At 38.8% G+C, this 17,520-nt stretch overlaps 2 protein-coding genes across 3 annotated transcripts; both read right to left on the minus strand.

Annotated features, from left to right (window-relative positions):
- Positions 1-854: 854 nt before the first annotated feature.
- On the minus strand, positions 855-9,310 carry tmem82 (transmembrane protein 82). The gene is made up of 6 exons (XM_041798548.1): positions 9,097-9,310; positions 8,915-8,984; positions 6,646-6,841; positions 5,992-6,406; positions 1,604-1,791; positions 855-1,051 (listed from the first exon to the last, which is right to left on the minus strand). The coding sequence occupies exons 1-6, from the start codon at positions 9,188-9,190 to the stop codon at positions 974-976; spliced, it is 1,041 nt and encodes a 346-aa protein (XP_041654482.1). The 5' UTR covers positions 9,191-9,310; the 3' UTR covers positions 855-973.
- A 3,266-nt stretch (positions 9,311-12,576) lies between these two features.
- Positions 12,577-17,515, minus strand: mad2l2 (mitotic arrest deficient 2 like 2). 2 transcript variants are annotated; one of them, XM_041798467.1, is made up of 8 exons: positions 17,184-17,515; positions 16,753-16,880; positions 16,591-16,662; positions 15,020-15,120; positions 14,805-14,899; positions 13,841-13,914; positions 13,654-13,746; positions 12,577-13,522 (listed from the first exon to the last, which is right to left on the minus strand). In XM_041798467.1, exons 1-8 carry the CDS (start codon positions 17,221-17,223, stop codon positions 13,484-13,486), a joined length of 642 nt encoding a protein of 213 aa, XP_041654401.1. In that variant the 5' UTR covers positions 17,224-17,515; the 3' UTR covers positions 12,577-13,483. The 2 variants fall into 2 exon arrangements, with proteins under 2 accessions (XP_041654401.1, XP_041654402.1); XM_041798468.1 differs by having other exon boundaries at positions 12,589-13,522; positions 16,762-16,880.
- Between the last annotated feature and the right edge of the window lie 5 nt (positions 17,516-17,520).

Here is a 17,520-nt window from a genome sequence, read left to right on the forward strand (position 1 = left end):
TGGTTCTTCCACACGCTACTGGGGCTCCTGTTTGTTAAATGAAAAAATGTTAAATTTCCAATTTGTCTTGTTCCTTTAGACTTTAATCATCCACTCCACCAAACAAGAGTGAAAGGCAGAATAAACTGTTTGGCATTGGCAGAGAAAATCTGGCCATTTTATCATGGGTGCAACCCACATACTCAGCTCTGCTGCTCATCCTACAAATGCATGTTCCTTACAAATATGAAACCATTTAAAAGCGAAATAAACAGGCTTTCAAAGAGTATAAGATTTATTGCCAAGAAGCATTGTTATGACAAAGAAATAATCTACCAAACACAAATGTACTCACTTTTTGAACTAGGTTTAGTCAATACATTTGAAGAATAAGGAATGTTTGACTGAAGTCACTTCACTTTTGGTATGAAAATAATGACACATTCATTGAATTTGGTTACAAACAAAAGGATTACGATTTAAAGGACTGTCTCTTAACATTTTTATGACCATCTCTCAATTTTTAAAAATTTTTATAGCAAAGTCATGGCTGTAACAACAAACCTCTATAATTAAGAAACACTCCAAACTAGGATTCACACAATTAATAAAAGAGAATCTCCTGTTTTTGCACTCCCATCATCCTTCTGTGAGTCTGACTACATATGCTAAATAGACTGAGATATCATTTTTCATTAAAACTCTTTAATATTGCTATTGGGGTGTGGTAACACCAGTGACAACCATATGGTGACTGCTATCTTTAAAAACATACAAAAAAGATAATTTATGCAAATCCATGAAGCCAATATGTTATGTAATAATGTGGGATGAGTTAAAGTGTTAGAAAAATAATGTCTCTGTAGAATGACCCATGCTTATTGGACTTTTTTAATGAAAAATATGTGACATTCTGAAAATAGAAGCAGACATTTGGACCAACATAAAACTTAAAGTTTTGCTGTAAGTGCCATTTAAAAGTAGTAGTTATCAGCTAGCTCTGATGGGGCTTCTCTTGCACTCGTGGTCTCCGTCTCTCCCTTTTTACATAGTCTGTATAGTCTTCTTCATCCTATATGAGCAAACATAAATATGATGATGAAATATATAACACATAGATCATAAGACATTTTAGATCACAGTCAAAACAACAAAATAGCGTCTAAATATTCAGTTTAATATTAAAATCATATTTCAAACAAGCTGTTATTGTTCAGGATTCAAACATGTTTATATGCACATCTTAGGCTATTGTTGAAATTATATTTTCATCAATTTTATTTCTGTGCACTCTAGATACATTCTGCTTATGAAAGGCAATAAACACTAATGCAGTTTTTCCCTACTATCAGGACTCTGTGTTTTTATTTGAAACAACAATTCAACCAGGCCTGCTAAGTGTAACGAAAAGTAGGCTCAGTGCTCACTTTGAGAGACTACTTTGACCTGAATCTGTCTCGGGTATCTTAAACCTCCTCCACCTGGGACACAAGTTGGAGAAGTTCAGTCTCATCTTGGGACCCGGTCTAATGAACCCTTTGATTTTCTGCCCCAGTTTTTGATCTCCCGATGGACAGAAAGTGCTCCCGGGCCCTGTTTGCTCCTTCCAGAGAGATTCACTGACCTGTGAGGATGCTGAATCCAGCAGATCCATGGTGGGGATTAGACAGCTAGCCTCTCCCAGGAAACACATCAGGATGTGGAACACGTCAGCCCAGCGTCCCACAGTCAGCATCAGGACCATCAAACCACCAAGCCGCACCATAACTGTGTTCAGGACAGCCTGGCTGCCGGGAAGACGGTGCTGCTCCTCTGCAGGAACAAAAATGAAACATTAGAGGATGCATTTGTGTTGTTTTAATTTATGGCATGTCTACTGATGTGTTAAATGATCAAGATGCTCAAATGAATGATGGATGCTTTAGTGGTCAGACGAGACCAGAGGGAGGCTTCAAACTGATGAATTAATGATGTTCTTCAGGCTGGAGAGGAGACAACGCTTTTGATTGATCAGTGCCTAATGAGCATTGCAGCATTTTTTATATGACTGATCCCATTTCATTAGAGATGATCTACAGATATCAGTCTAATAAATGCCTCAGTGCAGCCCAGAATGCAGCATCTGATATCAGCATGCAAGTCTATGCACCAAACTAGTGGATCCATCATAGAACAATCAAATAGACTGAGCCAATTCACAACAGTTAACATATCATATCCTCAGTGATCACTTTATTAGCTACACCTGTTCAGCTGCTTGTAAATGCCTATATTAATAATTCTGTCACATGGCAGCTGAGCATGTCGACATGGTCAAAATAATCTCATGAAACAAGAGTCAGACTGGGCAAGACAAGGGATTTAAGTGACTCTGAATGTGGAACAACTGTGTTGCTTACACCTAATTCTAGCATTGAAACGTTGCAGGATGAAAAAACAAACTCATCAGACCGGGCACTTTTTCAGTCTTCCGTTGTCCAGCTTTTATGAGCCTGTGTGAATTATAGCTCCAGTAGTCTGCTCTTAACTGAAAGGAGCAGAACCTGTTGTGGTCTTCTATTGCTGTAAAGCATCTGCTTTGAGGTGCTCGGTTGTAACAAGTGGCTATTTGAGTAACTGTCATCTCAAACCAGTCTGGTCATTGTCTTCTGACTTCTGCCAACAAGACAACTGCCATTTGCTGGATATTTTCTATTTTTCCTACTGTTCTCTATAGACCCTAGAGATGGTTGTGTTTAGAAATATCAGTGGATCAGCAGTTTGTGAGATAATCAGGCCAGTTCAACTGGCACCATTAACCAAAGCAAACTTATTACAGTTTAGGATTTTTCAGTTATTATTTCATTTCATCCTTTAGTTTTCCACTTCAGTTTAGTTTTACTTTGTTTTAATACTGTTTCATTGGTTCAGTTAATATTTGTTTTGTCTGAATGCTTTATTTTAGTTCAGTTTCACTAGTTTTAGTGTTTTTTTAGTAATATTGGATATTTGTCAGGGGTGAGACCCAAGGGGCCAGAAAAAGTAAACATCATACAATGTTAAAGGTCACATATTTTACCCTTTTAAGATAAGTTTATATTGTCTCAGTGGCCCCCAAAACATGCATGTGAAGTACGTTAATGAAAAAACATTCCAGTGTTGGATTTCTGCATGTCTAGAAAACCCTCTGTTTCAGCCCTGCCCAGAACGAGCTGTTTCTGTGTCTGTGGCTTTAAATGTTACTGAGCTGTCTATCTCAACCCCTGACTCCGCCCCTCTCAGGAAAGGAGGGCGGAATTTTCTTCCAAGCGGGGAGGGCCAACTGAATCTGGGGTGGTGCTAACTCCCCCACATGACATCATGAGGGGAAAAGCTGAGAATGTCTTGTTTGAGCACACATTTTCTGAAAGGGGGAGAATTAGGGGGGCGGGGGTTCTGATTCTAGGGGAATTGTGGACAGGCCGTGGGCACATATTTTTGTAGGAAAAGCCTGAAAAAATGTATTTTGCATAAAATGTGACCTTTAAAACAATACATTCAAATAAGCAACTCTTCTCGTTTAATTCATTCAAAATGCTAACACTATTTTAGATGAAGTCCTGGCCAATCAAATCAGACCATGTTATATTCTACAAGCTTGAGAAGAAGGGCTTAAAATATTTTCTTCAGTGTAAATGGTGAATGGACTCTTCTAGTTCTTTGACTACTCAAAGTGCTTTTACATTGCAGGTTACACTACCATTTCACACCCATTCACTGGTGATGGTCATAATTATGAGTCATGGTAGGATAGGTAGAAGAGGGAGGTGGAGCATCATCCTAGTCTGGTGGGGGTTAGTACTAGCCCCAGACAGGGCACCTCACCCTAACTCTGCCTCTCCCACCCTCTTTCTAAGCCTGGGTCTGTTGAAGGTGTAATTTTGAGTTGTGCTAGGGTAGATTGAAGTAGGAGATATGTATCAGCCCAGCAGGAGTGAGCGCAAAAATGTGGTTAAAGTCATTTGAATCACCTTTCTACCCCAATCTGATGCTTGGATTGAACTTCACCTAACCATGTCTACATGCCTATGCACTGGTTGCTGCAGTGTTAGTGGTTGAGTTATATTATTTGAATGGGTGTACCTAATGAAGTGGTCGGTGATTGCATATGATGGTTAAATTATGTCTGCGACGGGAAACTGCTGTTTGAGAGCAACAAAGACTGATTCTGTGTATTTTAACTAATGCCAAAAGCAAAAACCAAACAAAAAATCAAGGCAATTTGAGTGAAGAGAGCTAATATAATCCAAGATAACACTGATTGAAGCTGTTTAATATCAAAATTCTTTGATGATCCTGGCAACTAAGTGATGTCAAGAGGAGGCATCATTTAAAATGTAAAAAAAAAAAATAATAATTCGATGATTTGTAAATCCCATAAACCTATATTATATTCACAATAGGACATTAAACAACATGTCAAATGTTGAAGCTGAGACATTTTACCATTTTATGAAAAGTAGTTTGTGAAAAAGTATGAATTCGATGGCAGCAACACGTCTCAAAAAAGTTGGAACAAGGCCAGGTTTACCATTGTGTAGCATTCCTTCTTCTTTTGACAACAGTCTATTAAACATCTTGGAAATGTGGACACCAGTTGCTGGAGTTTTGGGAGAAGAATGTTGTCCTATTTTTGTCTGATGTAGCATTCTAGCTGCCTGTGTCTTCTTAGTCAGATTTTTCATTTTATGATGCTCCAAATGATTCTGTTGGTAACTGGTCTAGACTGCAGTTCAGTACCCAGACTCTTCTACTGTGAAGCCAGGCTTTTGTGATGGATTAGCATTGTCTCGCTGAAATATGCAAGGCCTTCCCTGAAAGAGACATTGTCTGGATGGGAGCATATGTTCTCTAAAAGCTTTTTCAGCATTGATGGTTCTTTTTAAGATGTATAAGCTGCCCATGCCATAGGTACTAATGCAACCATCAGAGATGCATGCTTTTGAACTGTGTGATAATAACAAGCTGGATGGTTCCTTTCCTCTGTAGTCTGCAGGACAAAGCATTCATGGTTTCCAACAAGAATTTCAGATTTTGATTCATATGACCACAGAACAGTTTTCCATTTTACCTCAGTAAGCTTTGGCCCAAAGAAGACTTCAGCATATCTGGATGATGCTATGGCTTCTTCTCTGCATGATATAGTTTTAAACTTGCATTTGTGGACGGCACGGCCAACTGTGTTGACCAACAATGATTTATGGAAGTGTTCCTGAGCCCATGGAGTTATTTCTAGTTCAGAATCATGCTTGTGTTTAATGTTGTGCCACTTGTGGGCCCAAAGATCATAACATTTGATTATAGATTTGAACTACTGTATTGTAGATACTGGGATATGTAAAGTCTTCCCAATGTTACGTTGAGGTACATTTTCCCAAAATTGTTCCAATTTTTTTGATGCAGCTTTTTGCAGACTGGTGAACCCCTGCCCATCTTTACTTCTTTAGAGACTCTGCCTCTCTAAAATGCTCCTCTTATACCCAGTCATATTACTAACCTGTTGCCAGTTTACCTTATTCGTTGCAAAGTGCTCCTCTAGTTGTTTTTCATCAGTACCACTTACTTTTCCAACCTTCTTGTTCCCCTGTCTCTACTTTTTTGAGATGTGTTGCTGCTATGAAATTTAAAATGAGCTAATATTTTTCATGAAATGGTAAAATTTCTCAGGGTCAGTGTCTGATATGCTGTTTATTTTCTATTGTGGAAAAAATATGGGTGTATGAGATTTGCAAATCATTGAATTCTGTTTTTTTTTTTTTTTTACATATCACATCATGCCCCAACTTTTTTGGAATTGAGGTTGTTGGTCTGGATTATTTTCTGTTCATTTTAGAGTATTATTTACCCAGAATAAAGGCTTGAATAAAATCATATCCATAGCTCTTTCACTGTACTGGTGGTGGATAAGTACTCAGTAATGCTACAAGGTATCAGGTCTGGTATTAGGGAGGAATAAATGCATTGCAGCATCTCTGTAATTGGTATGTTTCTCACCCTGCATGTACACAACCAGCAGTGTGTAGCAGATGGTCAGCGGCGTCCAAAACCTCAGGGCCTCTGTAGCAGAGAGGAAGTGTTTATTAATGGTTGCTATGGCAGCCACCACAGCCACAGTGAAGGTAATGATCATGGCTCTGCACAGCATGGGCAGCAGACAGCGGCCTGATGTCAGGAGACCGATGCAGATGCCGCAGTAGCGCTGTGAGCTGTGGAGCTTATACAGAGCCAGGACATGGTGCAGCAGCAGAGTGGCCTGTCTGGCCAGGTACCAGCTGAGTGCTGCTGCCAGGAGCAGACATAGCCAGCGCTGGGACGCCCCCTCGTGGAGGAAGTACAAACTGCAGCTCAGTGCACAGCCGAGAGAGAACTGGCTTTGGACCAACAGCTGCTGGAGAAATTTCCTCGACTCCTAGGGAATAAAGGAGGAAATTAACAAAGTGATAGATGAATTATAACAGAAGATGGGCACTTTGTAATGGAAGGTTTGATTAACTGCTTTGACAAGAAACATGATTTATCCTTGCTGGTGCAATAAGCTTTCTGGGACAAGATACATTACTTTGAAATGCATTATGAATCTTTTTTTTTTTAAATGCATGTTGGCCTTTACTGTGGATGCCTGTTTTTATGACATAATTGGTTTCTTACTGGTCCAGCTGTAACCCATCCAGAGATCCCTCGAAGACAGAATTCTAACACCACCAAGGATGAAACACGAGAGCCGATCACAGCCAGTATCCCAGTCACAAAGAAGAAGTGTAGCATCCCTGCTAGCCCAGGTTTACTTTTTCCTCTATAATTACGTTTCTCTTGATTCGATTCTTTATCATTTTTGTCACTCCAGCTGTTGAGAAAACAAAAACAAACGAACAAACAAAAATTTAGAAGGCACAACAATGACCTGCAGTCATTTAGATGCTGATGCTTTTATGAGAGTTGGGAAAACTTGATATTTTGCAAACTGGTTAACTTCACTCCAAATTCAGATGTGCAGACCCAATTTCCAGAGAAGTTGGGACACTGTGTAAAATGTGAACGAAAACAGAATGCAGTGATTTGCAAACCTGTTCAACCTGTGCTCAACTGAATGTAGCACAAAGACAAGATATTTAAAGTTCAGATGGCTAAACTTTTGTGCTTTTTGGAAATAAACACAAATTCTACATTTGATTCCTGCAACATTTTCCAAAAAAGTTGGGACAGGAGCATGTTTACCACTGTGTTACATCACTTTTTCCTCTCATATCACTCTTTTAACATCTGGGGACACCTATTTTTGAAATACCGAATGAAATTCTTTCCCATTCTTGTTTGATGCACATCTTAAGTTGCTCAACAGTGCAGAGGTTCTGTTTCTGCAAGTTGCACTTATAATGAACAATACATTTTTAAGAGGAGAAAAGTCTGGTTTGTATGCAGGCCAGTCTAGTACAAGTACTCTTTGACTGAAACTCATACCGAATGTGGCTTAGCATTGTCCTGCTGAAATAAGCATGGGCATCTCTGAAAAAGAAGTCGCTAGAAGCATATGTTGCTCCAAAACTTGGATATACCTCTCAGTATCAATGGTGCCTTCACTGATGTGCTAGTAACCCATGCCATGGGCACTAACACACCCCCACACCATCACTGATGCTGGCTTTTGAACTTTGCATTGATAACAGTCTTGATGGTCCCCTTTCCTCTTTAGTCTCGAGGACTCCAAGGCCATTATCTCCAAAAACAATCTGAAATGTGGACTCATTGGACCACTTCCACTCAGTCCATCTCAGATGAGCTTTGGCCTAGAGAAGTTGACACCTCTGGATGATGTTGATCCGTGGCTTTCACTTTCTATGGTAGATCTTAAATTATATTTGTAGATGCAACAACAACCTGTGATGGTGTGTTCATGGTTTTCCTAAATATTCCTGAGCCCACGCTGTAATTTCCATCACAGAAAGATGCCATTTTTTAATGCAGTGCTGCACAAGGGTTCGGATGTTACAGGTATTCAGTACTGGTTCTAGACCTTGCCGCTTATTTCTCCAGATACTTTGAATGATGTTATCGGTGTTTGATGTTATTGTTGTTGTGGGTTACCGAATGCTGGGAAAGGTTGTTCATAAACTGTTGGACTGTTGGAGCTGTTTACACCGTTTTTTTCGTCACAAAATGGAGAATCTCTCTGTTATGAACACCTGAGTCTATCAGATGTGCTTCTTTCATACCCAGTCACAATGCTATCACCTGTTACCAATTAACCTACTCACCTGTGGAATGTTCCAGGTGATTTCTGAGCATTTCACAACTTTCCAAGACTTTCTTGCCTCTGTTCCAACTTTTTTTGAACACATTGCAGGGATCAAATTCAGAACGTGTGTATCAAGATGATAGTTAAAGCTAAAACTGACTAAAATAATTTTAGTTAACTGAAACTGAAATTGAAATAAAAGCTTTACAAAGAAAAAAATGAAAGTCAAATAGACATTTACTGAGTGCTTCTAAAGCTAACTAATATAAACTAAAATAAAATAAATGAAATCTCATTAGTTATGGTCTTTGACATGAGCATACTGACTGGCATGTACACCAAAGCCAGGAGACTAACTGAAAAAAAGAGAATTGAAAATGAAACTAAAACAAAACATTTTGCAAAATACAAACTAAACTGGACTAACAAACCAGCAATAAAAACTAATTAGCCCTAAGATGAAATTAAAAACTAAAAGGGAAAATAAAATAAAAGCTAATGAAACATTCTAACTATTAAAAAAAGTTGATCAGTTTTAACATTAAATATCTAGTTTTTGTGCTGTTTTCAACAGAAATTAGGTTCAAAAGAATTTGTGAATCATTGAACGTGGTTTTATTTACATTTTACACATCATCCCAACTTTTTTGGAAATCAGGTTTATATCTAAGGTTCTATACTTACCTCTCCTCTAGAAATAAGTGCACTCTCATTAAAGAGCATAGCACAGAGATCCCACATGCACCCACCAGTCCTACAGTTCACAGAGCAGAAATAATGAGCAGTAACACACCATAGACACTGTTACAGTGCAGAAACCTCTTTGAATAGAATGAACTACTTATAAAATGAATGAATGAGCTCACCTTGAAGTAAACTATCCACTGGGTTTGTTTCTGGAGTCAACCACTCTGGTATGAAGTAGGAAGTGGGTATAAACGACCAGATAAAAGACAACATTGTCCCACCCTGGCTTTATGGAGGGAAATATAAAAATTATATTAATTAAAGCTAAAAATACAGAGGAACCATGTTTTGTAAAGCTCCTGATCGGGGGTGGAGTGTCAGCTGTTTATCTCTATTGCCTCAGTGTTGAGCTTTGCTCATGCAGCAGCCTGCTCTGTGTCTCGTACCAAAGGTCATCGCCAGTGTCGTCAGAGCAGAGGCCCTCAACGGTCGAGCCATGACAAGATAATGGAGGTTATTGCAACACTGAGAATACCCACTTCCCTTTTAAGTTTTCTGAAGTCTAGAAGGAAGACTAAATCATTTCACTGATAAAATCTTGACTAAATAAAATTAAAGTGGTTGCAAGGTTATAATAGGTTTTTTTTTTTGGTTTTTCATTAGTCTTGATTTTTGTTTAGTTTTTACCTTTTGGTTTAAATTTCAGTCTAGTTTTGATTAGTTTCTACCAGTTTTGATTAGTTTTTACTGCTGGTTTGTTAGTTCACTTTAGTTTTTATTTTGCAAAAATGCTTGGTTTTAGTTTAGTTTTTATTAGTTTTATTTATTTATTTATTTATTTTTTGCAATATGGGATACCTTTCAGGGGTGAGACCCAAAAGGGCCTTTCACTTTTCATTTTATTGATTCAATTCTAATGTTTGTATACAACCCAAGACCTAAAATGACCATTGTTTAAAGTCTTCTTCAATCAAATCTAGCAGTTGTAGCCTCTCCAGGCTTGGGTGTACATGTCGGTTAGCACGGTGCTGTCAAAGACTTAAACTAAGGAGATTTTGTCTCTGATTTTATTTCATTTTTGTTACTTTCACATGCACAGGATTGAGTTTCAGTTATTATTATTTTTTTTTTGCAAAGCTTAGTTTTTATTTAGTTTCAGTTTATTGAATTATTTTTACATTTTAGTTTTTGTTTTTTTAGTTAGTTTTAGTCAACTATGATAGCTTTGACCGGCTGTATGTTTCTTGAGATTGCTGAAGGCTGGGAATTATTTGCATCATAAATTTTCACCACAGACTGAAGAAACTCATGTAAAAGAACAACAAGGAAAGGGGAACAACCAAGTTAACACATTCTCCTGGATAGATGTAATACTGATGTTTTTATTTCATTTTGGATTTTTGTTCTCTGTTAAAGTTAACTGACTTCCTGTTTGAAAACAGACCTGCTTTTATTTTGAAAGCAACTCTGGGAACTTTGGGCAGATTGAAGTTAGGACATCAACTTAACCAGTGAAAAGGGAGCTTTTTATGGGTTGAAAGAAAAGGGAGCAGCAAAATAAATGTTTAATAACAAAGGATCCACATAAGCTGCTACACCACTGTAGCTGCAGAGAGATGCTGCTTGGGCTTAATGAGTGCGCTGGTTCAGATGCTGAAAGGCATCATGTGATTCATCTGATAAAAAAAAACAAATGGACTAATTATGGACCTTAATTGCATGGCATTCAATGCATAAATGCTGACAGCCCTGCTTGCAGCTGAAAAAATGATCAAGAACATTCGGGTACAGCTGTAGCCTAAAGAAGAGGAACTTCGAGTTTGTTAAAGACACTTAAAAACGCAGAATGAGTTCTTTGCAGATCAAAAGATGAAATCATATCTGTAAATCAAAATAAATTACTGAATGGATACCAGTCCATCTGTCTGTGATTTGTGATGTTTATTTGTTGTAAAATGCACTCATAGGTTAGAATTACCAACAGGGCAAATGAATGAGAAGTGCTATAAAAAACAGAGCTATTGTGCTGCAGCCAATAAGCAAACTGCCAGTACCAAAAGGATCACAGATGGACCAAGAGGACACAGTTATGTTTGGCCATCATAGGCAGACAGACTGCACTATCAGTTTTTAAGATATTCATGTTGATATTGCAAACAAAAATTTAATGTCAGATAGTATGTTATCTCTTTAAGAACAAACTGCTGGACATTATTTTTATTAAACGAAATATAAAGATATAGAACTGTATCTAAAATATCATTACAAACTCTTTTAATCAGTGTTACAGAAAGCCTTTAGTGATGCAAGCATGCATCAACAAGTCAACAGAATATGAAAGGCAAAAACAATGATGTGTGATTTATCATGACGTTGGTCAGTGTTTATGAGCCTAATCCCTGTTAAACCAGGAAGACTATTCCTTATTCATTCGTGTAGCTCACTCTCAATCTCTTTCTGTCACTCCCTACCCTGGTGATCAGCTGATTTTGGGCATTCACTCTTAAAATCACACCATTCAGGGGTGCAGATGGCCTAGTGGTTTGGTTGTGCCCCAGATCTGGCCTGTGGCTCCTTTCCTGCATCCCTCATCCATATTCCTGACTCTATCCAATGCCTTTCTCTATAAATAAAGGCATAAAGCAAAAAATATCTATCTAAAAGGAAGTATCAAACTATCCAGACTTAGATATGACTTCCACGAGCCAATCATCTTCTTGCTGCTAAATCTGAATCGACTGCTGTCCGCTTTTTAGTGATGGGTATTTTGACTCTTTTCAGTGATCCGGCTCATTTAGTTGAGCTCAGCAAAAAGAGTCGGCTCTTTCAGCTCCCAGACAACTCTTCATTCATGTACTTGTTTGGCTTCATTTGACCTGCCAATTTTTGCAATGCTATAACATCTGGTTGATATTTGGGCAGGTATTTTAACCCAATTATGCTCAATTTTTTAAATTTGTGAAAATATCATGAAATGATTTTTCAGAATCTACTGTCTCTCCAACACACTTTGTGGGTCAGGTGAAATCTGCTCACTGGTTGGGATGTATGACACACCTGACATAAAACATTAATGTTACACCATCAAACATGAGGTGTGCCTGTGGTAGGGGTCAAGGATCATTCCTACTCATCAACCGAATAACACACAGACACACACACAATCCATTTACAAATAATAATAATAATAACAATAACAATAGTTATAAAAATATAAAAAGCTTTCTAAGAGGATCCAGCTCTTATTGTTCACATAAAAGAGTCAGCTCTTTGAACCGGTTCGTTCACAAATGACCCATCACTACTGCTTTTCTTTAGCATGGATCTGTGTGACTCTCCTCAACCCCAGTCACCTCCTGTCCAGCTCATCCATCTCCAGGTCCAGCTCTTTGAAGGTTACACCACATCATATCCTGCATCCTTATTCACCACCGCCACCAGGGTCTAGACTCCACAGGAGTTCCTATCCTGCTGTAGGCCCAAACAGCCCTTCAGATACATAGACATCACAATGGAGTCTCATCAGCAATTCTATTGTTTTTTATTCTTTTATAAAACTGAATAAGAAATAATGGTTCAAGTCTCCCTTGATAAAATTATAGAGGCAGAGGCCAAAATAGGACATGATCCAATTAGTTACTTCTATCGAAAGCATTCTTTTACTCGGCTTCTTAGTGACTTCCAATGAGTTAAAACATCTGGCTTATTTCAGAGGTCTTTCTATAAATATACTGTTTAACATATGCAGTGGAAAGACCAAGATTTGTAAAAGTGGGGCTTTATTTAATGTATTTATTGCCATTGTTTCAATTTTCAAACAAAAAAAATCACAAGCAGTAAAAGTCGGGTTGGTTCAACATCTAGACTTGAATTTTCCACATAACAGTAGAGGTGAGTATTAGCACTGGTTGGAGATGAGGATAACAGAACAAATGAGATCCTTTCCTTTTTTTAAAAGCAGTATAAACAAACATCAGACATCCATGCAGAGGTGAAACACCTCAAGGGAGCACTAGCAATAACAAATCGCCTACAAAGAGACACAAAGAACATATTTACACTGATGATAAATTACAACAAAGGGTAACACATAACAAAGGTTGACAGAAGCTGCTGGCGATAGATATTTGAATTTACAGCCACTAATGTTACACTTATTTTAAGCATTTCCCTGGGAATTTATGCCACAGTGAAATCAATGAATTTGAGCACTGTGTTTCACAAGTTCTGCATCGAATGCAGTTTAGTACAATACATAATAAAACCACACTGATGTCTATGTGAATATCGTGGGATCAAATACAGAGAGGAAGCACACAGTCTGAGTCAGATCTGGTTCTTAATGAAATGTCAGCCATGACTAACAGTCCGACCACGAACACTGACTGCAGTATTGTGTTTACACCTAATGGTCACATTACACATCTTTGTCTCGATGTATTAAACAAGAATGCATGTGATTCTCTGGCTGGTTCAGCCCTGATAGGCAGAGCTGCAGTTCAGACTCGAAGTGTGTCACAGAAAGGATGGAGCTGTAGCTCCAGTCTGTTTCTGCAGAGTAAGAACTTATGTTTTCTGGGCTCTTTCTTCAACATAGAGCTGCATCTGTAAAAGAAAAGGAAAAACACAAGAGTCATCATGTTAAAAGCTAATTTTAGACTGAATCTTTTTTCCTCTTTGAGTCTCAGTCCAAAATTAGTTTGAACTAATAATTAGATTGGGATGTTTCTACTTACTTTTACGATGTCAGACGTCATTGTCTTCAGTGGAATAAGTCTTGGCTCCTGCATGTGAACCTCCTGCTCATCAGCGACTATCCAAGGAAAATCCTGCACATATGTGTTACAACACATGAAGAGAATTTTTTCCCTACATATTGCTGTGCTATTCATGTATCAGCAGTGGTACACTGCAAAACCTTACCTTGATGACTTGAACCTTCTCCATGTTGCGTGTAGCAGCATCTCTTGTATGAACTAGTACTGAAAATGAACACCCTGGGACCCAGAAACAATAGGTATCAAATTGATATACAGCCTTTTTACCACATGCACAAAACTCCTGAAATTTTCCCTAAATTTTCACGGTGAAAGTGCATATGGGTGCAGACTCATTTTCCACTCTGACTTCACCCAGAATTGTTTTTGTAAACAGACATTTCCAGGAAAATTAACTGGCTGTGCTTGAGTGGAGGTGGTGATGCTACTGGAGAGTGGTGCAATCATGGTGATCCTATTGAAGCTTCTTCATACTCTTTTTCTGCTCACCAGTATTTACCACTTATTTGTTGATACTGTGAACATGTTCAGTAACATGTCGTGTTGATATAAAGGCAAAAAGCGGTATCATAATGCCAGGCACTATCCTTATGATTTCTTGCCAGAGAAATGAGACAATATCTTCTAAAGAAGAAGACAGTCAAGATCCACTGTCTGTTTGTAGTCTAATAAGGTTTGACTTCCATCCATTCATCCATTCATCCATTATCTATACCGCTTATCCCGTTAAGAGTGGCGGGGGCTGGAGCCTATTCCAGCTGTCATTGGGCGAGAGAGAGGGTACACCCTGGACTGGTCACCAATCAATCACAGGGCTGACGTATAGAGATAAACAACCAGGCATGCTCACATTCACACCTACGGCCAATTTAAAGTCACCAATTAACTTGATGAGCATTTTTTTGGGGTGGGAGGAAGCCGGAGTACCTGGAGAGAACCCATGCTTGCACAGGGAGAACATGCAACTCTGCACATAAAGGCCCTGACTGGGAAGTGATACGACAGCATCACAGACACTAATCTTCAAATCAAAATTTCAGAAATATAAAATGATTGGTGGAGAAAATTGCCTGTCTGTCATTTATGTATTTCATCAACACTTGGATTACCTGGTGGGTTATTATTTAAAACAGCATCACAAACACTGATCTTCAGGATGAACGCCCTCAGCAGCTGCTCCACATGTGACAGTAATGTGTCCGAGCTGTAACAGCAAAATAAAAACCTGTTACAGATATGATGACTGTGAAAACGTGTCACACAATACTTTTGCTTATATGTTTAGATTAAAAAAAAGGAGGAAGAGGGAGAAGAAGGGGGCAACCTGATGGAAAGCAGTGTAGGCTGGGAAATCTCAAACACGAATCTCTCTACTGGATGATGCTCTTTGTCCATGATGACAACAACCACCTTCTCTGCATCATTCTGTGGAGGAAAATTAGGACTTTTGCAATTATTACTGTTACAGTGTAAGCAGATACTTTTGTCCAAAATGGCATGCATCTGAGAGTAAGGACAACACAAGCCAAGATCTATACAGGAGGAAACGACATCAGTTAGAGACACAAAGTGCTGTTAAGTTCAGTTGGATGAAGGTGCTGCCATGTAGTGCTGCAGACTATGTACATGGTGTACAGGAGCTTTTTTTTTTTATTTTTTAAATGATAAACATCAGCAATGAAACAACCATTAATTCAAGCAAGACCTCTCATCATCACCATCAATTAAATTGTCTTCACCAACATATAATGTCCAAATTTATGAGTGCTGGATCGCAAAGAGCTTGACATAAAACCCCAGAAGTAGAGTGGGACAGCGCAAGCCGACTGTATCTCTGAGACTCACTCATCACGTCTAGCTAAGTGCATAGTGGTCTCGAAAAAAGCTGGGTCTTTAGCTTTCTCTTGAAAATAGAAAGGGGCTCGGCAGATCGAATGGAGCTGGGCAACTCATTCCTCTGTTGAAAGACAGAAGAGGAGAAGAGTCCAGCTACTGACTGACCCTGATTTGATGGAAGAACCAACTCATTGACTGAGCATAGTAGGCAAGAAGGAGTGTAGACCTCACTGAGGAATTCCAGGTAAACAGGACCAGTTTTAGTTACTGCTTTGTAAGCAATGAGTAGGATTGTGAATTTGGTGCAAGTGCAACTGGGGGCCAGTGTAGAGAGATGAACAGTTGAGTGACGTGTGCTGTCTTGGGTGGGGTGAAGACCAGACATGCAGCTGCGGTCTGGATCCTCTGCAGAGGGCTAAATGTGCAGGGAGGCCTGCCAGTAATGAGTTACAGTAGTCAATGCCAGATATTACAAGAGCCTGTATCAGGAGCTGTGTTGATGCTCTCTACAATAGGGTCTGATCCTCTTGATGCTGTGAGGGCCAGACTTGCTGTATCCTGAAGTCGAAGTAGCCTAAAGTCAAAAGTTGCCACAAAAAACCTGCAGATTCAATTAGGATCTGAATGGTGAGTATATGTTTATTGTGCATCTTATTTACAGATGATGGCTGACAGGTGGATTTCTGAAAAAAAAAAAAGAAGGGTCATTCCTGAAAAATTATTTTGATATTAATTGTTTTTTTGGGGTTGATTTGATAGCTATAGAGATATCAAAACAAAAGATACCCTAAAAACCATGATTTATGAATTCCAGAGTCTTTTGGGGGCTGGATGAGAAGCTTTGAGAGGCCTGATTTGGCCCCCGGCTGCCAGTTGATGATCATAGTTGTAGAAGATAAAGACCACACAATCAAGGCCACATGAACCTTGAGGGTTAGCTGGTCATGACACCCAGAGGGTAAGAGTTTTTTTGATCCAAGCTGGATATGATCAGTGGTTGAATGATGGGAAACATATTTCACAAATTAACATCAGCACATATCTATCATAATGTCTTACCTTCTCAATCAGCGGCTTTATACAGTGAAGTGTATCTTGGATGTACTGATTCAGCTCTGGGTGACAAGACATCTGTAAATAAACACCAAAAACACAAATCCAGTTTAGAAAGCATGAATACCCAAGCCATATAAAACTGTGGCATGATTGACTGTACCTAACTGATTCTACCTGAACAGGTACGTTGTATTTCTTCCGCTTCTGGAATATTCCAGAGGGATAAACTTCACGGACATATAAGATGAGATGAATGGCAACCTCCAGGAATTCACACAGGATGTCAGCGACCACTGAAGATGAATAAATCCGATTAGAAGAGCTCTCATGAATTCAGATGATTCTTGTAAAAAGACACAGTCCTACCTAAATCAATGCAGACATCCCACAAATATTATCTTTATCAGTTAAAACACTCAGAAGGAAATTTGGCGGTGATAAGGCTCTGATACGAGTTCTGTTACACCGAAAAGACCAGCACGTATGATTAAGCATAGTATTCACGTTATTAGGCCATAACTCAGAAAATAGGTCAGATGTAAATGACTAAACATAAAACTGATTGAATTCAGAGCTAGGACTGACAGTCGTCTTACCTTGTCCAAAATTCAAGTCTTGTCTTGTCAGAGTTGTCATCTTTTTAATTCCCAAAACCGTCAAATGAATTATAAAACTGTATTTGGCTAGCTAGCGTGGACTCAGGCGACCATCAGTTCGGCTTTCGTTGTCAGTTATCTTTCTTTTGTCACTGCCAGACTAAAGGATGTCAGCCTTAAAGAAGGGATACGTGAAATATAAATTCAACAGACACTTCTAAATAATTCGAGAATACGTAGATTCCGCATTACAAACGGGGATATTTAAATTTCACGATCCAAAACGCGGTATTTCCCTCCGTTACAAAAGCTAGTTTGAAGCATCAGTCGCGCACGA

Source organism: Cheilinus undulatus, linkage group 11 (assembly GCF_018320785.1).
Source record: "Cheilinus undulatus linkage group 11, ASM1832078v1, whole genome shotgun sequence".
Taxonomy (NCBI): Eukaryota; Metazoa; Chordata; class Actinopteri; order Labriformes; family Labridae; genus Cheilinus; species Cheilinus undulatus.

Coding starts and splice junctions, on each gene's coding strand:
- tmem82 (XM_041798548.1), bottom strand. CDS start 9,190: ATGTTGTCTTTTATCTGGTCGTTTATACCCACTTCCTACTTCATACCA. Junction 6,407..6,645: donor GATGGGTTACAGCTGGACCA/GTAAGAAACCAA, acceptor TTTATTCCCTAG/GAGTCGAGGAAATTTCTCCA. Junction 1,792..5,991: donor GCTGGTTGTGTACATGCAGG/GTGAGAAACATA, acceptor TTGTTCCTGCAG/AGGAGCAGCACCGTCTTCCC.
- mad2l2 (XM_041798467.1), bottom strand. CDS start 17,223: ATGACAACTCTGACAAGACAAGACTTGAATTTTGGACAAG. Junction 14,900..15,019: donor CCTACACTGCTTTCCATCAG/GTTGCCCCCTTC, acceptor TTGCTGTTACAG/CTCGGACACATTACTGTCAC. Junction 13,523..13,653: donor TGACGTCTGACATCGTAAAA/GTAAGTAGAAAC, acceptor TTTCTTTTACAG/ATGCAGCTCTATGTTGAAGA.